This window comes from Tenebrio molitor, chromosome 3 (assembly GCF_963966145.1).
Source record: "Tenebrio molitor chromosome 3, icTenMoli1.1, whole genome shotgun sequence".
In the NCBI taxonomy this organism is placed as follows: domain Eukaryota; kingdom Metazoa; phylum Arthropoda; class Insecta; order Coleoptera; family Tenebrionidae; genus Tenebrio; species Tenebrio molitor.
In genome coordinates this window covers 30,700,895-30,725,238 of record NC_091048.1, presented here as the reverse complement: position 1 = coordinate 30,725,238, position 24,344 = coordinate 30,700,895, and the positions used below count along the sequence as shown (strand labels likewise).

The following is a 24,344-nucleotide window of genomic DNA, read 5'->3' as shown; positions in this document are numbered from 1 at the left end:
CGATTAAAATAAACCTTCTGTTTTAAATAAACCCATAAAAAAAGAATTTACATTAAAAATTAAATTAAATTTTTGAAATAAAAATTGCCATTTTCTCAAAAAATTGTTTTCATTCGTCGTTTAGGTAGTAGAAGAGTCTATCAAAAAGAGAAGAAAAAAGTGGGGATTGTCCGAGTGCTTTTCTTAAAAACATCACATTACTTAGATAAGAGGCGGCTATCACTTTGACAGTGTCAGATTTTTCGTTCTTTTGCTAACTCAGCTAATAAACGTCAAACAACTATCACTATTAATAACATTTTTACACAAAAACTTTTTTTTTATTTCAGAACCTGAAAGATTCATCTTACTTTCGTAATGGTGTAATAGGTATATGCAACCAAAAATACTTTCATGCATCCAGAGCATCTGAATGCCTACGTTTACAATTCTAAAGGCTTCTTTGATCTATCTAATCTAAATAATTGTTGATCGCAGTGGCGGCTCGTGACCAAATTGGAAGGGAGGGCACATATGGATCAATCCTGATTGTACCCAATTCTTTTTTTATTGCTGTCTATCAAATATCAAAAACGTAAAATGAAATCCGAAGTATTTTTTATTGGAACGATACCCAGAAGCTAACGCCAAACGTGATGGCAAGCGGACGTGCAGGTAGAACACTCCCCGCACCCCGCTCAAGCAATGACATTTTTCAAGAAAACGTCGTAAAGAAATCAATCTAACACAGAACCTAAATCTTTGAGAGAATAGGAGGAGCACTAATGAGATGTCTGTGCATCTCTGAGGATAAAGGTTGAAATGTGAGTAAAGTAAAAGTAAAGTACATAATACTAAAAGTAAAAATGGGTTTGTGCGCAGACTGTTCTCTCGCCACGCTATCACGTTTGGCGTCGGCAAGCAGTTGCAGACATTTCAAACATACAGGGTGATTCATCTTTTACCGCCGGTGGCAAAATGACCTTTAAAAATTGAGAAAAAATTATGAAATTTACAGATCTGATTTGTCGAAAAATTTACTTTCGCCGGTATAATTTATTTAAAAAAAAACTTTTTTTAAGGGCAGATATTTATAAAAAACTGGTTTTTAAAAAAATTTCATGTTTAAATTTTTGCATCAGAATATGACTAATGGCGTATAAAATCAATATCTGCAATAAAAGATCAAAGCTGCCGACCATATAAAAGAGAAAGTATTAGAAGTTAACTTTGTCAATCTTGATGCATTTTGTTTACTGGGTAGTAATGAATTTGACTATACATAGGTACTATACTATAGAATATAAAACAACCATTTTTATTTTCTTTTATTTGCATGATTATTTTAATATTGTTTGCGATATATCAGGTCTTCATTTAAATTTTCCGTGAAAGTTGGCGTTGAAGAGTCGATTGTGAACGCACCATGGATTACGGATCACGAATTAGCTGTTTAAATCTAACATCATTTTTTGCATTGTTTGTGTTTTTACTCGGCAGACTGACGAGTGGTGCGTTCACAATCGACTTTTCAACGCCAACTTTGACGGGAAATTTAAATGAACACCGATACAATATTTTATGTATTATACGTTAATATAGTTCAAGCCGTCCTGATTTACATTTTGGCCGGTTTCAGTTCTAGATACCATTGTAAAAAAAATATATCCCCAATGTGTTCATGATGACATTTAATGTTGATTCTCCATCGCCCCATTGGTGCATATTTTGGATAGTATTGAGAATCTAATAGAAAATTATTGATTTTGTAAGGCCCCTAAAAAAACGTTTTTGTGTAGCGTCCAAAATGTAACGGAGTTGTTACCTTCTTAACATCGCAGGCATCGATCATAAAACCGGCCCTCTGCAATTGCTCTTTTATGTGAAACATATTCAATTTCCAAACTTGGCAGGCGTTTACAGTGAATTTTTGACCGGAAAATCGGTATTCGTTATGGTAAAACTGGTCACCGGAAACGGTGGCCTGAAATCGGAGTCCAGAATTAAAAAAAATATGTTTAACTATTTTACCATAAGCTTTCCATCTGGGAAATCTCGAAGTAACACGTACGATACGTTGAGAGTGAAAATTGTTCGATTGTATTTGCCAAACTTAAAAATGAAATCCTTCACGATGGATTTATTAATAAAAGGTATTTCTGCACGTTCGGAATTTATTACATAATCGGCCTGAAATAATTTCTGGTTAGAGTAGGTATTCAGAATTGCTTAAAAAATAATTAGGTATGCATGTATGGTATTCTCAATTTGGTTGTAGGTCGTAAAATTATCGCATATTATGAGCGATTAACGAGCACAATGGTTGGGTACAATGCAAATATATAAAATGTACAATACAACCTTGCTTAAAATATTACCTGCTAGTGGTAAACTAGGATTTATAAGCCCCGCAAGATCTTTAACTAAAAGTACCATAAAATGTTACGACCTACAACCAAATTGAGAATAGGTACGTTACATGCGATATGGTAAAATAAAAACCAAACAAAACCATTAAAATCTTGTACATTTTCGCTAGGTAACTATGACACAAAGATACAATGTTTTAGTGAATTATTTTTTTTCACACTGTGTAAGCAGTTGATATTTATTATGGCTGGTTCTCATTAATCATAGTTGATTATAATTCCGGACCATCAGATAAAATTAATAAAACATAATGAGCGTCTCTATTTAAATTTGATTAAAGTAATTAATTAGTCCGAACAATGACTGTTTGGTGGTCACATAATGGGTACTTGGGCAAAGGATAACTTTGAACCCTAATTAATTTGCAGTAACTGAACTAACCGATATTAATTGATTTCTCATGGGTAAGTACGACCAGAAATATAGTGAGAATATGGCTTAATTGCCCGATTAACTATTCCTAGTTCATCTCCAGTAACCATTCTCAACTCTCAACATCTGATCGGGATTACTTTTATTAGGGTTTGCGGTAGGACTGTTATAAAGTAGTCCGGTCGTCACATCGATACCATTGAATTTGTAACAAAAAGTGTACAAATCAAAAGTTGAACACTTTTGGAATATAAATCCGAAGTTTTTTAAGGGCCTTACCGAGTTAAATTTTGAATAAAAGGCTTTCGAAAATGGACTGAATAACATGGCATCTTATGGACAGGTGTTTCGCGGTCACATAAAAATTGAAATTGTGCAGTTAAAAAGCATTGATTTTATAACAAAAAACTGCTGTAAAGATAGAAAATGACTTAAGCAATTCGCTGGTGCCCTTAAGTACCATCCTTACCGGGCATTCCAAAGAGAAAAATTGCGAAAACTAAGAATAAACAGCTATTAATGCAGCCATTGTTCAGACGACCACGTGACTCACCACCAATGCAAACGCAACGTGACCAACTCTTGAGTCAAAACAAGATCCGATTAAAAATGTCAACTTATATATTTAATGATTATTTCTTTATAAATCGATACAAATAAATCGGAAATAATTTATCATAAAATTTTAATTGTATCATTGTAGAAAAATTTTGATTGTACGAATTTAGAAATCAGTTGCTCTATTGACTAGAAACTGAGACGAGTCAAAGCCATATTCGCACTATACAGGCTGTCTCAAAATTCGCGAATTCCGAATTCAGAGCGTGGTAGAGCTTGTGCCAACTGTCATGATTGATGAACTTGGCAAAAGTTGCGCGAAGGCGGAGCCCAATTTTGATAAGTGAAACGTAAAAACGTCGGTCGTTTAGTTCAAATTTTCAGGGTGGCGGCAAATTTGCATTTTACCCTGTTCAAGGATTTGGATTAGAATGTCCGACATGATCTAAGGACTTGTCGGCTTCTCGCCAAATAAATATCAACATAAATTAGCTCACAAATCTGTAAAGCGTGACAAAATGGTATCGACGTTTTTAGTTCAAATAGTACAGACGCTTCGGTACGCATTTTGGTTTCTGCGTCATCGATCATGAGAGTTGGCACGAGCTCTAGAGGGCTCAGTGGAGCTCGAAAAAAAATCGCCCTTCCTGAAAAAGATATAAGCATTTTAATTTTGTTCAATACATAGCAGCCTTCATATCCACAATGACAAAATACAATTCTAGCTACGTTGCCGTTCCATTTTTAAGAAAAATTACAAAAATTTAAGATTTTTTTACTCCAAAGTAAAGTTATTCTTCAAAAAATTGTTTTACGTTATTATTTTCCACAATCATCTACACCATAAATAATAATAAAACACTGAACTTTTTAGCCTGTATCTGAAGAAAACGCATTTCAAAGAGTGCACTTTCAGACCAATGTATCTTTGTGAGGGGAGTCCCGATTTTTTTTTTATTTTCATATTTGGACTACCGAAGTGATCCCCTACAACGCTCTGAATTCGGAATTCGCGAATTTTGAGACACCTGTATTTCTGGTTGTACTTTATGCGGGAATGAACTCGTGGAAGAAAGATCAGGTGGCAGGGTGTTTTTCAGGTAACAAACACAATTTCATTCAATGAACATTCACTACAAATTTTAATTAATTTTGGACTATACAAGAACAACTTCAACAATAACATTTCAAAATAAAAACACAATATTATAGTAAAACATAAATTGGGACGTTTTCCACTCGTTTGATCAACCGGACAGAATTTTACTGTCGTAGTGTTTCTAAACTATGGTCAAAATATGTATATTGCACTTTTTCTAAATCTACAAGACTGTCGTCTGAAAATATTTAGTTATTGTTACAAAAATTGATCACAACAGATTACTTGGACGAATTGCTTATTATACTATTTTTTTTCTAACTGAAACTATTAGAAAAGGTAGAAAATCTAACTCTTCTAATTACGTTGGCCGCAATGAAAATAATATAAACAGTTAACCTACAATCTGTTTCGAATTTTCCAAAAATGGCAAACTAAGACTGCTCTATAAATCTTGGCACGATATAATTTCCAGTGTTCTGATTAGAAAAGTTTTAATTTCCATATAGAAATGGGTCTTTGAAAGACTGTAACTTGACCGTGTTCTTTTCCACCAATGACGTACACGTGCAAAGGAACATAATGCTCTGCGAGCCGGTCGAAATCCCGTTCAACTGGAGTTTTTTCTTTTCTGTTACGTTCTGCTCTTCCAGCACTGTGAGCTCTTCTCTTGGATTCTTTCGGACGCTGTACATAATCTTCTAAAGATAAAATATTTGATGGATGATTATGTGACCGGTTTTTGTAAAAAACTTTGGTATTCTTGTCGATAACTCCGTTGTAATCTTGAAGTTCTAATATATCCTCTTCGGAGCAATGAATCCCTCCTGAGTCTTCGTGTGTTAACAATTTTGCAATATGCTTTTTCTCGCCGTTATTGAGTAACGACTTAATATCTGGACCCATATAGTTCGGATTACAAAAACCAAACGGACCATCTTTTTCTTTGTTCTTTTGGTTTTCTTCTTGCGGTGTATTAGTTTTTACGCTATAATTGCTTGCCGACGATAACCGATTCATTGTTTCGATACTGGCATAGTCCGATGTCGACGACACGTTTTCCTGTTCGGAACTGCTGTTTAGCTTCATCATATGTTGATAGAGAGGATTATCGGCGTAACCTAGATGTGAACTGTAACTCTCACCTCGTTTTGGTGGCTTAAAATTTTCGCAAACACTTAAGTTGGTGGTTTTCGTAACTTGAAAGTTGTCACCTGAATGGCCACCGCTTAGTATATCGCTTTCGTCGTCTGTATCTAAATAAACCAATTTAGTTGCTTCTACAGGTGTTAGCAACGGAGTTGGCAACGTTAAAATGGAAAAATTTGGCACCGAAATCGGTTCACGAGTTATTTTGTTATTCGTTTCGATGCGTTTTTTCGTATAGTCATCTGTTTCGGTTTGACATTTTTTCTTAATTACGTACGCCGACTTTGATTTAACCATGGTGCCTCTCGACGGAGTGGCAATTTCGTCGGGATGTTGTGGATTGGCGTGTTGCTTCAACAAACTTTCTGTACTGTCAGTTGTGCAACCAGTTAGGACAGTATAACTACATTTGCTGTTCAACCTGGATAACTGAGAGATTTTTGAAATTTCTTGGAGAAAGCCTTTGGTTGTTTTCTCTTCGAAATGTTGTTGTGTTAAATCACTGCCGTCTGTGTAATTGCTTTGGGAAGGTTGGAATATGTACGTTTTTTCACATGGAGCGACTCGATTGTTTGGAAGATAAGAGGAATGGCGGCTGTTACGATCGGCTGAGATACATGTCCTAGAACGCAATCTGATCGCTTTACTCTCGGGAGAATTCGAAGACTCGTTAAGCGAAAGTTCGGATATGGAAAATGCAACGCTTTCTGAACGTGGTTGTGGTTTCGTGCCCGATATAGTGATTCTTTCCCAAGACTCTCCGTCTGCAATAAAACAAGCGAGTAATAAATTGTGCATCTATTTTATTTTTGAAGTGAAAACTTTTTTAGGCGCGCCACATACATTTTATTCCCGGGCAGTGAATTAGTTTCATGCAACACGGTAAAATCGTTCGCAGCACAAGCTAAAATCGGAAAATCGTTCGCAGTTCAGCGAAAATCGTTCGCAGCACGACACGGTAAGCTAAAATCAGGGAGTCGAGTTTTTTAGCAGAGCAATAAATTTTGGTCGTCAATGTCATTTCAAAATTTGGTTACATTGTCACAAATTAAAAAAAAATCCCTGCCTGATTATGCCCATGTCAACAAAGTGTCAAAAAAAATGACAATTAATGTCATACAACATGATGATAGGTTATGATCATGGCCAGCTCCATTAACCCTATGATTATTAGGTTTAATGGAGCTGGCCATGGTTATGATATTTACGACTATTTTACAATGGAGCATTTTCGATTACGACAAAGATTGACTTTGACGACCAAAATTTATTGCTCGCGACTGTACGTTGTGTTGTGGTCTGACTGACCTCAGTGCAGGGCTGCAGGAGTAACTGTATATATATACAGGATATTTCAGGAGTGATAATAAGCCTGACGTAATTTAAAATGCAACCCACACTATTTCCGAAAAAAGCTGGCTACTGTCATTAAAATGTCCGGCTTTTTTTGAAAATGTGTTGTGGGTTGAATTTATTATTCCGTCAGGCGCATAATCACTCGTGAAATACTCTGTATAGTTTTATACAATATAAACGATAAAGACACGACAAATATTGTAAGTTTACAGATGAATGTAGGATTTAATACGTAATTCTCAATTATATGGCTTTAACAATTTATCTATTGGAAAAATTTGTGTAGCAAAATGTGAAGAGGAAAATGGAAAAATTATCATAATACCTACAGGTATTGCTATGAAAACTTGTATTGTGTTCAATATCATCGTCAAGAAAATAAATAAAAACATCCAAACCAAACCTAACCTCACAAATTTCGCCAGAGTGTACCTCTAAAAGCGGACGTATTTGCATTTTCTATTGAAAAATACAGATTTTTTATGTTTATTTGAAAACAGCATTGGATTTAAATAATATTAATTACGCAGGTCAACAATGAAAAACCTGTCTCAAAATTAAAAAGTAAATATGATGGACTTTTGGATGCTGATGCTGCAAAAATATTTAAAAAATTCCAGCACGTCCAGTTTTCAAAGAAAAAATTTTGTTTGTTTGTCGTTTATTTGAATCTGGTACAAGGAGAGAGTAGACTTTTTGGACGTTAAAACTGAGCTAGAACAAAAATTTTGCATCTATCCTCACTACTTAAGTTTTTTTGTCTAAAAAAATGTTTGCTGCAATTTTAAATTCGTTTTTATAGTTTTATTGTCGATGGTATTTCTTGCTCCTTATTCCTCCAAGTAGGTACTATCATCCATAATGATATATTTTTTATAGAATAGGTACATATTACTTAAAATCAGTAACGAGTATCATAGAAGTTTTCACTTCTGTCGTGCGGTCTTAAGCACACACTCTTTTTTTTAATTCGATCTTTCGACTTACTGAAATTGAATTTCCATAATTCATTTGTCGGATGTCCATTCCTTTCACCACCGAAAATAAGCATCGACGACGGAAGTTTGCAAATTGCGTGGCTGTGCAAAGGACCCGGACCGATCTTTGTTTTTATTATGTTCCATGTTTTAGACACCGTATCCCACTTCCACAAATCGCTTCGTTCTTGCAAATCAGTCATGCCACCGTATATCCACATTGCATCGTCATGAATAACTGCCGAATGTTTATGACGCGGTGGAGGAAAAAAATCAAAGTTGTTTGTTTTTGCAGAGGAAGTTGAAAGCAAGTGCCAAGACTCGGTTTCTGCAAAAGTTTTTGATTGATTGTACTAATTACACATTTCTAACATTCTCGATTTTTTTACTAACCGAAATGAAAAGCCCACAATTCGCTGCAGGAACCACGTAGATCCTGATAACCACCGTACATCATCATGGTTCCCCGATAGATCAACGCTGTGTGTCCTCTGCGGCCTCGAGGAGTCGCAACACCTGAAGAAATTTATAAAATCATAAAGTAGGTATTATTATATTCAGCACAAGCGAATTGGCACCTTTCTTTGTACGTATTTTCCTCCAGTTATTATTTTTTATGTTATAACACCATAGAGGTGTTTCTGTGCCAGCAGAGAAGCCTACTTCTCCGCCGAAAACATATATGTGATCTTTATACGCAACTGCTGAATGTTCTTGTAATGATGGAAGTTTTTCGCCGCTAGGTTTTAACAACTGCCATTTTCCTGTTGCTGCAACATACGCACATTTAATTTTTTTTATTGTATTTTTCTCGTTACAAAATCCATCTAATTACTACCCATTAAATTAGTTTAATTTCAAGTTTTTCATTTTTTACTTATTTGTCGTAAAGTGCCATCGTTTTTTACGTGATTACGATTGATAATAAAATGCAAATATTAACTTAGATTGTATTTCCAAAAATCCCTCGTTGGTAAATTTCCATTGCGACCTCCTAGCAAATAAACGTTCTCCCCTACAACGGTGGCGCTATGCTTTGATCGAGCTGATGGTGCGGGACTTTCAATATCAATTGGTGCTACTGCACTCCACATGTTCTTCCGCTCAAAGCTGCCGCAGATTTATCTACACAAGAAACAACATTTTTAAATAGTACTTTATATAACGAGTCCTTGTGTAACTTGGGCTTTTTTTGGCATGAGTGGGCCAGTTTACACACGAACGAGTTGAATACAAGGTTTTTTTGTTCGACGAGCCCCTTAAAGGCTCCAAATCGCTTAAAATTTGCTTAACGTTTCGTTTTGACAAGTTGTGACATTTATCAAAAATTCTCAAATTCTGACAGTGTCGAACGAAAATAGTTATTTATGGTATAAGTGGGTTATTTAAGATATTACCCACGAGAGGTATTTGTAACCTACGAGGGCTTGCCCGAGTAGGTTATTACCTCGAGTGGGTAGTACTTAATAACCCACGTATGCCATACAACGTTTTATCCAATATTCCACAATTTTTAGATAATGACATTATTGATGAAATTCTGCTCCCGATGGGTTATGAACGTTAATAACCCACGGTGCTAATGGCAACGTGGGTTATGTATGTTATAACCCACGGTGCAAATGGCAACGTGGGTTAAAACAACAGACTAGTTATAGCCCAGTTTACTCAATTAAAACTAACTAGTAAAACACGATATTACTATTGAATGTTGGATAAACAATGTTATTCTAGAATTAAAATTTTTCCGATATACATAAAATATGCATATTATGTATATTTTTTTACTTTCATTCGAAAGTGTTTTTCATCTCTCCATTTTTAGTCACTTAGGCATGTCATTGGTTTAGGTTTAAGCAAAAATGTATCCACACAAAAGTTATTTCATCTTTTCTCTATATTACATCATTTTACAATACCAAAAATGCACCTGGTTTTAAAAATCTTGCACTCTTGTCTTTTAAAATGTTTGTGGTGTGTCAGATGAGAGCAAAAACATTATTTTTATTTTGTAAATGTGTTAGCCACAGTTTTTTGGACTCTGATGTACCGTTGTTTCAAAATTGCACTAGACACATGGTTTGTTAATTTACACCGTTGTTATCACAATCGAGAAAAATATACACGCATGCGTTAGAATGTATAATGCAGCCCCTTAACAACGCTATACTATTCTGACTGGAGCAGGATTTTATGATATTGATTCGTTTTGTTCACCCCCTCAATGCGACTCTGAAGTTGCTGGTTGCAACAGGAACTTCGATGCGCAGGACTAAATATAATGGTACGATGTCAAATTAGTTTTATGGAAAAATTTTAAAAATGTTTGTGATGGATTTTCCATTTTCTGTCTCTTTGAAATCAGACTTGTTTATTAATTGGCACCGTTCTTTTTTTTTAGATTCTTTCTCAAGCTTAATTTTTCGTTGTCAGCCAAGTGTATTCGTACAGCATCCAACGTTCACTTCTTAGTTCTTTGCTCCTTTAAAAAGTTGGATTCAATAGCTGTAATGATAATAGTTTTTAATTAATGAACTATTCCCGCAAGTGTAGGGGAAGTGTGAACATCAGCGCATTTAATATCTAGCTTCTATTCTGCTGCAAACAAAAGAAATTCGATAATCTAAACTGTACAGCTCTTTTAATGAATATTTTATTTGTCCGCCATTTTTTTTTAATTATGAAAATGCACACATTTTTTAAACACCTTCTCGACAATATTAATTTCGATAACTTAAAAACGTTCACGTAATCAACAAATAAATTTATTATAGTAGTTTATTTAACAAGTACATGTGTAAATTGGGCCTTTTTTGGCATGAGTGGGCCAGTTTAACACGTGAGTGAAACGAGCGTTTTAAAGGCCCACGAGCCCAATTTACACACGAACGAGTTGAATGCAACGTTTTTTTGTTCGACGAGCCCCAAATCGTTTAAAATCTTTAAAATTAGCTTGACATTTCGCTCATTTCGCTTTGACAAGTTGTGACATTTATCAAAATCCGTTCACACAGGAGAAAATTCTCAAATTCTGACAGTGTCGAACAAAAAATGACATTTAACAACATGACTGCCAAAACATGTCACACGGTCCTTCTTTCTTGTTTAACAACAGGTTATGGAGCATGCGGATGAAAGTAGTTTTCTGCACCTTGCCTCCCTTTGTGCACCTAACTCGAATCAGAGTTACAGAAAAAAACATTAGTCAGGAGCATTTAATTATTAGTGTTAATCTAAAACATAACACAAGTTTTTTTTATAAAAGTAAAAGTTAACAAAAAAAAATACATTACAAAAAATACAATATACAGTGCAATGTTAATAATCTAGTAATACGTTCGTTACTTGACAAGGACTTACAAAATTGGGTTTAGATGATTGCGTACAATTCAATATACTTACTTAAATTCAGTTTTACAATCACAGATCATATTTCTGGTAATCGTTGCATATTAATTATATCATAAGAAAAAGAAAAATATAACACGAACAATAAATACGTAGGTAACTAATTTACAGTTTACATTTTTTCCCCTAAGTTGTATATAAAAATGAAAGTATCACAATACTGTCTTCAATCATTGAATTTCAAGATGACAAAAGCAAGGTAAAAATTAGTACCTTTTAAAGTCAGTTGTTTAGGAGCCAATGGAAAAAATGAGCAGTGTTGGTCCTCTTACAGTAATGAAGAAAACTTCTCATAATAACATTGTAACATTTTTCCAAATAAAAAGACACTCCTCAGTAGGCCATACTTAAATAATATGGAGCAATGCTTTAAATTTGTCATTCTCCCACATAATATGTACTATATCTGCCTGTTCATTACAAAGATGATTTTTAGGTATAAAAGCTGTTCATTTTACAGGTTATTATGAATGATTGTCCCACCGCCGGTAGCGCCACCTATCGGCGATACTAGTGTCACTCATGTTATGAGGCTTACGGCACATTCAACTACGTCACCAACACCTACTGCGCTGGGATAATCATTTATAATGATCCTGTATAATTACCTATTACAATGGCCGGCAATAAAAACTAGCCATCACTTTTGTGTTACGTACGTCAAAATCCAAATGTGTAATTAATGCATTTTTGACACTGACATTTAAATGATGGCTAGTTTTTTTTGCCGGCCATTGTACAATATTATTACATATTTTAAGAATTCAAATTTCATGGATTTTGCCATTTTAAGATAGGTAGGTATATTAAAAAAATTAAAACCTTAAAGACTGCCTTGTTTTTAAGGTTTATTAAAAAAATTAAAATCTCAAGGCATGTCAACCTGTTTTTTAAGTTTGTTTTATTGTGTAATTAATAATTAGGTATATTTTTTTGCAGTGCAGAATCCACCGATTCCGAGGGTTCAAGCGAAAAGAACGTTCAGAAAATAATTAATATAAGTATAATACTTATAGTTACAATTGTTAAACAGGCTGTCTTTAAAAAACGGATCACGCTATAACTTTGCTATTGATGACCAAAATGAAAAAAATTATACAGGAAACGAAATGACTACACTACAAACTCGAGTGAGCATATCATTTTTATACCATCTACCCGTTTATGGGCATAGACTTTTTTTTCTGATTGTAATGGCATTAAAAAAATATACCCTTTGATAACGAAATTTCCGAGAAAAAAAGGAAAATATGTTGCAATTAGATTTATTGTCATATTAATGAAAAAATCGAGTTAACCGACCTCCATTTTTCAATGAATTTTAATTAAATAAATAAAATTTGCAACGTGAAATGTGCATAAAATTGCAAAATTACATTTAAGTGAAGTCCAGCACACAACCAACAAATTTTCATTAATGAAATAAGGATAAATCTAATTTTGGTGCAACATACAAGAATGAGAAATTTGACAAATTTACCATCAAAGGTTCGTTTTTGTAATAGCATAAACATAACCGGCATAACCAAAAATGTTTTTAATGTCGTCTCAAGTTAAAAAATCCGGTCAGTGCCACTTTCCAGACAAAAAACACCAGTACTTTCCAATTGTTTCATTGCCAACAAACTCAGTCTTTGTTGATCACGCTGTAGTATGCAATACATTTTATAAACTTCTCTAGACACTGGTTTATTAAAAACACTCGCTCCGCAACGCTTCGCTCGTGCCTAACATAAAACTCGTGTCTAAAATGTCGTTTATAAAACTTGTTGCATCATATACTATTTTTTGTTGCATCAATTGTTTCATTACCAACAGACACAGTCATTGTTGATCACGCTGTATTTCCCTTTTTTTCTCGAAAATTTTGTTATCAAAGGGTATAGTTTTTTGTGTCATTACAATCAGAAAAAAAACTCTAACAGAATCAATTAAAAAAAAAAAAGATTACCACTTGAAAAATAAAAGTTGCCCATTGCTCATAAATGGGTAGATGGTATAAAAATTATATGCTCACTTAGGTTTGTAGTGTTTTTAGAGCCATTTCGTTTCCTGCATAATTTTTTTCATTTGGGTCATCAATATCAAAGTTATAGATAGCATGGGCCGTTTTTTAAGAGAGCCTGTAAATAATAAAATATTTTTTGCAATTCTTTATATACTGCGTAACTTTCTTGTTGTGATTTAAGCTTTTTCTCTGATCGAATGGGTTATTCCATTACCGTCTCCTCGCTTATGTCATAGTGTTGCTGTTTTATTGGTTGATATTGGGTGATTTAAAATGATTGCGGATAAATATGGCAACTATGTACGAAAATTTATGTGGCAACTCTGTAGGTCCCTACCTACAGTTGACATTTGTATGCCATTTCATATTATAGAATTGATAGATTTTACTAAAAATATTTTTTGTCTTAACAGGCAAATATAGTAGTAAAATTATGTTAAACACATGAAACACTGAACACTTAATTTAAAACTATTATGTAATAGAACAGTTATAAATACAAAGAAAAAAAACAATCAAAAACCTAAATAATGACACATTTTCCAAGTTTCCTCTTTCTTTGTTTTTCATTGTCAGGTTGAGGTTGATTTCGAATAATCCGTACAACCTTTACAAAAATTGGTTAGAAAGAATAAGATATTTCTTGTTTTTTTTACCTCATGAAAAGTTGCATCAATATTAACTGGTGGATCTTTAGCACTAGTTTCAATATATGGAATTCCCAATTTATGAGCAAGTTCGCGACCTTGTTCTTCAGTAATTTTGCGGAGGTGAACAAGATCAACTTTATTAGCAACGAGTAGCATAGGATAAGTATCCCTATCTTTCACTCTGAGAATTTGTGTGTGAAAATTTATAATATTTTCATAACTGTTTTTATCAGTGACAGAATAAACTAGTAGAAAACCATCACCTTTACGCATGTATTGCTCCCGCATCGCACTGAATTCCTCCTGACCAGCTGTGTCGAGAACTTAAAAAAAATAATTATTCTAATGGCATGGCAAACAGCCCAATGAATACCATCTAAAATACAACATTGTCCATCAACTTCTACATGTTGTAGGTAACTATCTTCAATGGTTGGGTCATAGTCTGTGACAAATAATCTTTGAAAAAATTGAATTGTTATCGCACTTTTGCCAACGCCACCATCACCAACGACCACAAGTTTGACGGTCGGGGTTTGTTCATTTGGGGGGCGTGTCATTGTGATTCTAGTGTTTAATCTTTCTTTTCGTTTACCTATCTTGTAGTTTGACTAACTCAGTCAACCAACTTTCCTGTAAAAAGATAAATAAATATTTAACTATAGAAAATCGCAAATTCACCAAACAAACATAGTGCCATGTAAGGCCGTTTAAGAAAATATTTACAAAATTCAATTATCTGCTAACTGAAAATCCAAATCAAATGCTAGAAAGTTAGCAAAATAGCAAGAACACGACCACCCTCACATCACCCGATACTCTATCATTCATCTGTCATCTGTCACTGTCATTTAACAGGTATCTGTCAATAGTACGCGGGTATTTCAAACTTCTGTACAGAAGTACAGAAATTTTGACGGTCCTGGTAATTTTGTGGTATTATAAGATTTGTATGAGTCACAGAGACAGTTTCGCGCAATACACCAACATAATTTGTAAGACATGCAAAAAAATGCAGATATTGACATTCAAAAAATTATTGATACAAATGCTTCGACAATTATTTGAAAATCTATGACAACCTTTGACCAAGATAATTTATGATATCCCGGTATAAGCATCATGTAAATTTATACAGGCTGTTTCCTAAAAAAACGCCGCAAGCCATAGCTCCGTTATTTATTATTGTCCGATTTTAATAAACATTTAATCACATTCGTTCCATTAAAGCACTTCTCGCTACGCTCGTCGTACTTTAAACACACTCATGTGATAATAAAGCGTCTTCTTAAACTCGTATACAGGGTGATTTACGAGGAATAATGAGCTCGACGGAATAGAAAATGCAACCCACAATACATTGCAACAAAAAGCCGGACATCGAAGCGGTAAATGTCCGGGTTTTTCTCCTGATGAATTGCGGGTTGCATTTTCTATTCCGTCGGGCTCATTATTCCTCGTAAATCAGCTTGTATTGTTGAACGATTTTAACGAAATTCTAACAGAGTTTAATAAACTCGACCCGTGGGACCACCAGGATTTCTTATACACTCAGCAACACGTCGAGACATGTTAGAAATTAGATTATTATACTCCATCCAGCGAGATATTGGGAGATTTTAAATTGTGGACTTGTGTTGTAATCCAAAGCTACAAAATACACTAGAATACATTAATTAGGGCATAATTTCAGGGCAAAAAATGTTACTACTTGAAGGTAAATAAATAAATCATTTACGCTAGATAGTACTTTCTCTGCGTAGAATTTAGTGATGTTTATGCCAACCAATCTCTCGCTGGACACACTATATCAATATCCTGCCTGGGGTATTTCATCCCAGGCTTCTTGGATTCGACGTCTAAGAAGTCTATGGTCTAAGGTCTAAGTATCCGTGGTCTAAGTTCCACTAGAGTGTTGGGAGGAAGCTGTAAGTAAGTTGCTTAGCCTAGATTAACACTTATCATGTCCTGTGTTCTATCAGCGATAGGTAGATCTGGAGAACGACAGGGCAGTAAAGTGATTTTCGGCACGATGACGTGGACCGTGGAGTGAAAAGTAGACACAGGAATGGAAGGTATAGTTTGTTTCCAAACTATATGCAGTTGTATCAGTTTATAATACGAACTACGTGTATGTAGCTATCTCCTTTCAACACATGTCAAACAAGTTCGTTGCTTCTGTTACGTTCACTATTAAGATTGTCGCTCTAGCATCTCATTCTAAACCGTACGATTAGAGTAACATAGAACTATTGACGTGCGTCGGCTTCGGCCCGGCGTAAGATGTCCACCAAACGTCAAAATGTGAAGAAACGACGAAAATGTAATTCGATTTATCCAAAGCTTTGGAAATCATGACAAAAGTGTCCCAAAAGCAAAACTATTATTATTATTGCAATCGGAATGAAATTCGAAATAAATACACAACTGCGCATGCGCATCATCCATAATTGTCGAATGGATATTTAGATTATTCAAAGCGATTATTTCGATTTATTCGATTATCAAAATATATCGATTATGCCCGTAGAGGGATATGGAGGGAGCACTGCCTATGCTGGCAATGTAAAGGAAGCGGCACGTCGCGAGACCTGTGCGGAGACCTTTTATGACGCCTTTTAAAATGACCGCCAGTACTTCGTGAAATTTTGTGACGAGGGTCGTTGGGCATCAGATGCTTCATAGGCGTCGGTGTTCCGTCATTTTACTGGGATTTGCTTTTTTACACGTGAACCGGTTGGTGAATTATCTTTGTATTTTTTCAGTTGTATAACTCTGATCTGTTTTTATTTTGAAGTAAATATTTACGGTCGTGTTACTACAATTCCTATAAAAATTGTCCCCAGAAAAAAGTTAAAGGGACGCCACTCGCTCGGCTCATCTGGAGACCTTTTATTAGGTCTACAGAAAACCGCGGTCGTATCCACTTTTTTGAAAAGTGCTCCCTCCATATCCCTCTACGATTATGCCCAACACTACAAAATACTATAATTTCTTGACAATGACGGTATCAATCAAGGAGTAGGGATATCCCCACTCCTTGGTATCAATCAAGTCATTATGCTTTGCTGTCAAATGTCAAATACGGACGAACGGCATGTCGTCTTCTTGATTCAGGCGTGACGTCACTGCATATATTTTGGAAATAAACTATAGGATCTGATGCGAAAAGATGTAAACTGTAACCAATGCTAGCCATAGTGTTCTTCGACCAATTGACAATCACCTGACAGTTCCTTTTTGTGTAATTAATACGTAAAGTGAGGATTTTATTTCGATAAACATCAACACTATTAACCCTATGCTCAATTAAAAAAAAACATGTCAATGCATATAAGCATTACCTCCTAATGAATTAATACCAACAACAACTGTTAAAATATCGACAAATAAACAAGTTATTACAGAATAACCAAATTCAGCACATCCTCATGAGCCGAAGGCGAATTCAACCAAGTCTTTAGAACCAAATTTACCAGACTTATGTTCATTAAATCATCCGGATAATTTATTATTAACTTCTAATCACCATTTGTATACATACATATAACCACGAAGAAATAATGTCTTACTCAACGAAAACAAATTTAAACCAGTTTTTAAATATCAATAAGGAGAATTTTCGGAAACAATTATAAATAAAGACAACAGAAAGAGTGGAGTAATACGAGTAGTTTATGATCCATATAATAAACGATGCACCGTTCCTATACAAATATTCAGAGATCAGGTATTTTTCATTTTCTCTTCCTTCTTGTCGCGGGACGTTATAACGCACTGTTGCCAAATAGTCACCTCCGTGATTGCCACATCTGCAACGGTACGTATCATAAAATTCTCGTTTCGAAATGAAATGACAAAAATATTCGCTGGCTTTCCGACTAATAGAACTCGGAGGCTTAAAAAGTTCGTGGTGTGGGCAGTTAATGGCAAAAAGCTGACAACTTGCTAAATCGATTGATCATGTATAGGTGAACTTCCAAAAAAAAGAGTTCAAAAATTGTCGTGTACAAAAGGGCGTTATTCAAAATTTTCGACTAGCGTGTTAGATAGCCGATATTCAAATATTTTTTTGGTGGAAACTTTGTAATATTCTCTGCAGCCGTTTGGTTGTAAAAAAATAAACAATTTTCAAAGAAACATTGCGTTTTATGGGAAAAGCGAAATTGAAATGGCTGTATCTCTGTTCGACGCTCACCAAAAATTCGTTAATTTTGCCGTATTTTCACGTTCCTCACTGCATTGCTCGAGAACTAAGCCTCAAATCGAAAAAATGTATTCTTTAAGAACGAAAGACCGACATTCTCTGATTACGATGGTGTTTGCTATTATAATTTTGACCAAATACTAGTCAAGTTATGATTAAAAACTAACGTAGCAGCAAAATCTCTAAGCGATTAGAAATGCAAACAGAACAAAACAGAGAGGTGCGGGAGGGTAATCGAGGTTTGCGCTTATTAACCCGATAAGATTTTGTTGCAATTTTAGTTTTTTAATCATAACTTGATTAATACTCCCTCAAAATTAGAATAATAAACACCGTCGTAATCAGAGAATATCGGTCTTTAGTTCTTAAAGAATAAATTTTTTCGATTTTGGGCTTAGTTTTCGAGCAATGAAGTGAGAAAGGTAAAAACACGGCAAAATTAACGAATTTTTGGCAAGCCTCGAACAGAGATACAGGTATTTGAATTTTATTCTTTCCATAAGACGCAATACATTTTTGAAAATTGTTTATTTTTTTACAACCAAACGGCTACAGAAAATATTACAAAGTTTCTACCAAAAAAATACTCGAACACCGGCTATCCGATAAGCTACGTAACTCGAAAATTTTGAGTAACGCCCTTTTGCACACGACAATTTTTGAACTTTTTTTTTGGAAGTTCACCTATACCTGACCAATCGATTTAGCAAAATGTCAGCTTCTTGTCATTAACTTCCGACAAGATGAACTTTTTTAGCCTTCGAGTTCTCTGATGGTCGGACAGTCAGCGAATATTTTTGTCATTTCGTTCGCCCCGAGAATTTTATAATTCGTATCATGCGACTTGGCAATCATGGAGCTGACTATCTGGCAACAGTGCGTTAAAATGCAGCACGAGAGCCCACCGCTCAACTCAGTTAAATGAAAAATATAATTGACTGGATAGTGGATAATATATTTTTCTCCCTACCGGTTAGAAATGTAGGCTGTGGATACCTCATTTGAGGTGAGAAAATTCAACTTTCTCGCTAAGGTAAGAAAGTGAATCATGAAATGTTTATGGTAAAACTGTACCAAAATACAAATGTCAAAAGTGTCAAAAGTGAAATAAGTTATTGATAAATGAAAGCCAATTCAATAAAGCAAGTTGGTAGATCAATCATATAATCTGGAAAATAAACAGATAAGCTAGGTAGGTAGATTACTTTACCCTGTTTATATCAAATTTTCGAACAAACCTCAAATCTTCAAATGCGATGACAAGTTAATTAAACAAATAACACAGCCTACTATTCAATTCTCAAAATTTTCGTTTTAATCACGAATATAACCATCTTTTTTGACTTTTTTCAACAAAGTTGTGCCGGTAGGGAAAAAAATTGTATTCAAACCTTGTTAAGAAAGTGTCCTTGCAGACCTTAGGCACTTACAAACCTCGTCTACGACTCGGTTTATAATCTTTGCCTGCGGTCTGCAAGAAACCACTTTCTTACCTTGGTTTGAAATATACTATTTGCACCATTGCCGGACGGTTTGATGGTTTTCAATATAAACATTTTTTAATATTGTTTTTATAAAACCTGACGTTGTCAACTTGTAATCATTGAAGGATATTTTTTTCAAACATCGTGGTTTAAGTCATCTATTCCTAAATTGTAATAGATTAGTATTACTTTTTTGGAGAAATAAAGAGAATAATTTAGCTGTGATGGCAAGCTCGAAATGGTTTAGTTGTTTTACATCTAGATAGACCAGCAACAATTCGTCTAGATTACAACATACCTAACATTTAAATGTTTTTTTCCGTGTTTTGCCCTTTTCTAGAAAATCAAGAGTAAAATTATGATGTTTACCATTCAAAGACTGAGCTTGAAAATTAGAACGGTAAAAAATTCAATGTTATTCCGTTGCATTATAGCTATTAAGACAACAAGTGTTTTATAGACGATTTAAAAATCGAGATCGTAGTTTAAATCAGAGCGACCGCAGGGAGCGAGGATTTAATAGATCGAGATTTTTAAACTATAAAACAGGCGTTGTCTTCAAGATTTTTTCTAACACTAACATCTTATCAGAAATTTTAATAAATTCAGAAATTATTCGAGGCGCGTCACAATACGCAAAATGCGGAGGTTGCCGTGGGTACTATGGTAATAATATCAACAAATTTGGAAAAAAACAATTTTCATCGTTGAAATGTGCCAAAACGTTCCAGAAGAAATAAGAAAAAAGGGGCAATTTGTTACCAATGAAGTCTAAAAGTGCATACGAAAAGGTTTCGTTTCAAGGCCGGAACAATAAAAAAAAGCATCACGGAGGTAACGGAAGATGTCATTTTGGCTTTTCTTGATATGGGGTAAGTGTGTAGAACTTCATTAAAAGTTAATTCACACTACGGCAAGAATCATTTGAAGAAAATGTAAAGATTGCCAGCTTTCGATGGCCGAGAATTTGCATTGGATGAAACAGCAGAAATTAAAGAAGATGTTAGGAACAAGAGCACGAAGCTAATGTGGCAGTTCCAATCCAATAATTGTACTTTTCACTTTTGTGATAATTACTGTAAAAATGATGAATAAAATGTTACTTGAATGATATGTGTGAGCGTATTTTATGACTCTATAAGATACGTTGCTATTGACGACGTGTCTTATAGAGAAAAGCGTATTTTATGGGAAACATAAGGTGTGAGCTCAAATGCACCATGGAAACCATATAAGATATTAGTGTTAGAAAAAGGAATATAACGGGCGACTACTAAAATTTTCACTTGAAGTTGGCTTTGAACGAGTTTTTATTTTTTCTGTTACTTTAGACACACGCAAGAACGAACGACAAATGTCAGTCAGTACAATTGAAACATAACCAAATTAGAGAAAAAACATTTATTGAAATGACAAACTTGTCAGTGTCTAAGGTGCAAAGGAAAACAAAGAATGATCCATAGCCAACCCTAAGTGAAAATTTTAATAGTCACCCGTTATTTCACAAAAAAATGGGTTTGGATAATGAATATAAATGACAAACGATACAGAAATCCAAAATTAATATCTGAATATTTACCGTTGGTAAAACAAATCTCTCACATCTATCAAAGACCTTCTGGAGAAGTTGAAATTATAGATGAAAATAAATATTATTTTTTGCATATCGTAATGAAAATGGCACTTTTTTATACGCAAAATCGTAATGAAAGTAGCACTTTTTACACGAAAAATCGTAGTGAAAGTAGTGCTTTTTTGCATCATTTTATTTCATCTCCTTGGAGATGATTGTCAAAGCATATCTATTTCTTTTTTCTGCTCCATTTGATTTTAGTACATACATACTTTCAATATTCATTGTCCCAATCTAGGTATTTTGGAACAACTTGAAACTTTATTAAATAAGCTGGCTTCTTATAGTTTCGGAACTGAATAAAGACTTTTTATGCAATAATTTATTTATTAAATTCGCTTATACATATTATACCCGTATCTACGTAGTCTTGTCGTTGAAATTCGAAAAAATGCAGCTGTATCCGTTGTGTTATATTTTGCGCCTTTTTATCAATTTATGTTACTATTTGAAGTTATGCAATTAAAGACATGTAGAATTATAAACAATAAACACGAAGATGATAAAATTATATATGAGAAAAAAGATATTTTCATCAATGAATCTGCTATTCTTTAATTTTATAAAAACAGGAATCTAAGTATTCGTTCTTTCTACTGGACCCTAATAATGCGTTGATTTTATGTGTTAAACATTTTGTAGAATTATTATTATTTGCCGTTGAAAATATTCAAATGTAGACGTGCATCAAAATTTCTGTGGTCAAAATAGTGTTTATTAATATTTGAATTTACCGCCTCGACTAAGTTGGTTGCATTTTATCTCACTTCTCTTCATAGGTGCTTCATAGCTTCTCTTCTACCGTAACTACACATGCCGTACACGTGCTCGCCAGTGATCGGTAAGGTAAGTTTAGCAAATTGTATTTTTGTAATTTGCCTCCATTTTGATTCTCTAATAGACATATTAACGAACGCGACGTCATCATCTGGGATGTCCTTATAAAGGGCAAAATGGGCAAATTACAAAAAATAGTATAAAAAACTCGTTTCACAAGACCTTGAAGCACTCATTCTTTAAAATAACTCGTGCCTACGCCACTCGTTTTTTAATCTTGAATTCGTGCTTCATGACTGGTCTTATGAAACTTGTCTTTTAATATACTATTAATCTTGAAGTACCACTATTATTACCCAATTTTAACAATAGGTGCATTTACACGGACACTTTTTTCAACGTCAGAAAACAAAGCAAAGAAAATGAATACACGAGGTCGATCGATTGAAATACAAGAGGAGGTTAGGCCGGTAAATCCACCTTCCAAGAGATATAAAACACATAACATAACATAAAACTGTTTCTGAACTTTCAGTTGACAATAAAAAAATGTTCATGAAATTTTCAAGACTGAATTGTACGGTGGCCGGCAAAAAAAGTTAGCCATCATTTAAATGTCACTGTCATTAAAGCATTAATTACACATTTGGATTTTGACGTAACAGAAAAGTGATGGCTAATTTTTATTGCCGGCCATTGTACCGTCGCGAGCAAAAAATTCTGGTCGTCAACGTCATTTCAAAATTTGGTTAGATTGTCACAACTTAAAATCTTTTTCCTGCCTGATTATGCCCATGTCAACAAATTGTCAAAAAAATTTGAATTGTTATTAAAAAAATGACAGTGTCATACAACATGAAGATAGGTTATAAAATTTACGACCGTTTTGCAGTAGAGCATTTTCCATTGCGTCAAAGTATGATTTTGACGACCAGTTTTTTTTGCTCGCGACAGTACCTATATATTTCGGTTTGTTTTATTGACAGCCGGTATACATTTCAAATTTAAACGTCTAGGTTTTTGTAATCTTTTATTAATAATAGTATCTATATTTCAAACCAAGGTAAGAAAGTGCTTTCTCGCCTAAGGTCTGCAAGGGCACTTTCTTAACAACGTTTGAATACTATTTTTTTCCCTACCGACACAACTTCGTTGAAAAAAGTCAAAACAAGATGGTTATATTCCTGACTAAAACGAAAATTTTGAGAATTGAATAGTAGGCTGGGTTATTTGTTCAATTAACTTGTCATCGCATTTGAAGATTTGACGTTTGTTCGAAAATTTTATATAAACAGGGTAAAGTAATATACCTACCTAGCTTATCTGTTTATTTTCCAGATTATATGATTGATCTACCAACTTGCTTTATTGAATTGGCTTTCATTTATCAATAACTTATTTCACTTTTGACACTTTTGACATGATTAACTTTCTTACCTTATCGAGAAAGTTGAATTTTCTCACCTCAAATGAGGTATCCACAGCCTACATTTCTAACCGGTAGGGGAAAAATGGTTTTCTCGTTGGAACATGACACAAAAGTCACCAGAATTTATTGCCAACTGAATCAGTAATTGTTGCTCACACGGTATGTCTCTGTATTGCTGCTACATGGTTGTTATTACAGGCTGTGACATTTAAAGAACGATCGGTCAACGAGGCACAAGCATCGGAGGAACGAAAGCAGTTGTATTTGGCCGATGTCTTAACAAAAATGGAATCGCAAATAATTGAAATGACGACCTCGATAAACGGGCTGAAGACGTCTGTAGATGGACTGGCGACTTCTATAATAGAAAGGATGAAAGAAGAGCTAAAATTAGTTATTCGAGAAGAATTTCCTGCAGCACTAAAAGATGAATTGAAAAATATAAAACTAGTTTATAAGTCATCTTAAATTTATTTGATGTAGAGTACAGTAATAATAATTTTTCTAGTAAATCTTCAGTTTATTTTCCTATTTTCTCTGCATTTTTTTTCAACTAAAACATCAGAAACAACGTTGAATTTGACTTCTTACCCTTATTTTTAACCCCCAACTTCTAACGCAGATTTTCCAAAAAACATCATTTTTTTAGAAAAATGATTCGATTTTCAAGTTTTAGTCGTTGAAGTTTGTTGAGTTTGAAAAAGAGTCCATTGAGGTCTGTTCAAAAACACAAAAAAATGAGAAAATGACCTTTTTTTTAAGCCCAAATAATTGAATTTTTTTACAGAATTCCCAAAGATTGGCCGATTTTCTGCGCTATTAGCGACA

The 24,344-nt window shown here is 34.3% G+C and overlaps 2 protein-coding genes and 1 long non-coding RNA gene across 7 annotated transcripts; 1 reads left to right on the top strand and 2 right to left on the bottom strand.

Annotated features, from left to right (window-relative positions):
• Positions 1 to 4,452: 4,452 nt before the first annotated feature.
• Positions 4,453 to 10,981, bottom strand: LOC138125940 (uncharacterized). 2 transcript variants are annotated; one of them, XM_069041511.1, is made up of 6 exons: positions 9,851 to 10,981; positions 8,864 to 9,045; positions 8,499 to 8,690; positions 8,314 to 8,436; positions 7,931 to 8,248; positions 4,453 to 6,351 (listed from the first exon to the last, which is right to left on the bottom strand). In XM_069041511.1, exons 2-6 carry the CDS (start codon positions 9,012 to 9,014, stop codon positions 4,922 to 4,924), a joined length of 2,214 nt encoding a protein of 737 aa, XP_068897612.1. In that variant the 5' UTR covers positions 9,015 to 9,045; positions 9,851 to 10,981; the 3' UTR covers positions 4,453 to 4,921. The 2 variants fall into 2 exon arrangements, with proteins under 2 accessions (XP_068897612.1, XP_068897613.1); XM_069041512.1 differs by lacking the exons at positions 8,864 to 9,045; positions 9,851 to 10,981 and having other exon boundaries at positions 8,499 to 8,831.
• Positions 10,982 to 11,125: 144 nt separating this feature from the next.
• Positions 11,126 to 14,850, bottom strand: LOC138125942 (ras-related protein M-Ras-like). 4 transcript variants are annotated; one of them, XM_069041516.1, is made up of 4 exons: positions 14,713 to 14,850; positions 14,360 to 14,619; positions 13,993 to 14,309; positions 11,126 to 13,943 (listed from the first exon to the last, which is right to left on the bottom strand). In XM_069041516.1, the coding sequence occupies exons 2-4, from the start codon at positions 14,544 to 14,546 to the stop codon at positions 13,860 to 13,862; spliced, it is 588 nt and encodes a 195-aa protein (XP_068897617.1). In that variant the 5' UTR covers positions 14,547 to 14,619; positions 14,713 to 14,850; the 3' UTR covers positions 11,126 to 13,859. The 4 variants fall into 4 exon arrangements, with proteins under 4 accessions (XP_068897617.1, XP_068897614.1, XP_068897616.1 ...); XM_069041513.1 differs by having other exon boundaries at positions 14,668 to 14,837; XM_069041515.1 differs by having other exon boundaries at positions 14,673 to 14,837.
• Positions 14,851 to 19,207: 4,357 nt separating this feature from the next.
• LOC138126723 (uncharacterized) lies at positions 19,208 to 24,028 on the top strand. The gene is made up of 4 exons (XR_011157933.1): positions 19,208 to 19,226; positions 22,090 to 22,156; positions 22,460 to 22,557; positions 23,715 to 24,028. It is a non-coding gene; the product is annotated as an uncharacterized lncRNA (long non-coding RNA).
• Positions 24,029 to 24,344: the final 316 nt, after the last annotated feature.

Excerpts from the sequence above, each read along its gene's own strand:
- LOC138125940 (XM_069041511.1), bottom strand. The coding sequence starts at position 9,014 with ATGTGGAGTGCAGTAGCACCAATTGATATTGAAAGTCCCGCACCATCA. Across the intron at positions 8,437-8,498 it reads GAAAATACGTACAAAGAAAG|GTGTTGCGACTCCTCGAGGC; the intron begins GTGCCAATTCGC and ends AAATTTCTTCAG. Across the intron at positions 6,352-7,930 it reads ATTATGGAAATTCAATTTCA|ACGGAGAGTCTTGGGAAAGA; the intron begins GTAAGTCGAAAG and ends GTTTTATTGCAG.
- LOC138125942 (XM_069041516.1), bottom strand. The coding sequence starts at position 14,546 with ATGACACGCCCCCCAAATGAACAAACCCCGACCGTCAAACTTGTGGTC. Across the intron at positions 14,310-14,359 it reads ACAATGTTGTATTTTAGATG|TTCTCGACACAGCTGGTCAG; the intron begins GTATTCATTGGG and ends ATTTTTTTTAAG. Across the intron at positions 13,944-13,992 it reads TTGATGCAACTTTTCATGAG|GTTGTACGGATTATTCGAAA; the intron begins GTAAAAAAAACA and ends ATTTTTGTAAAG.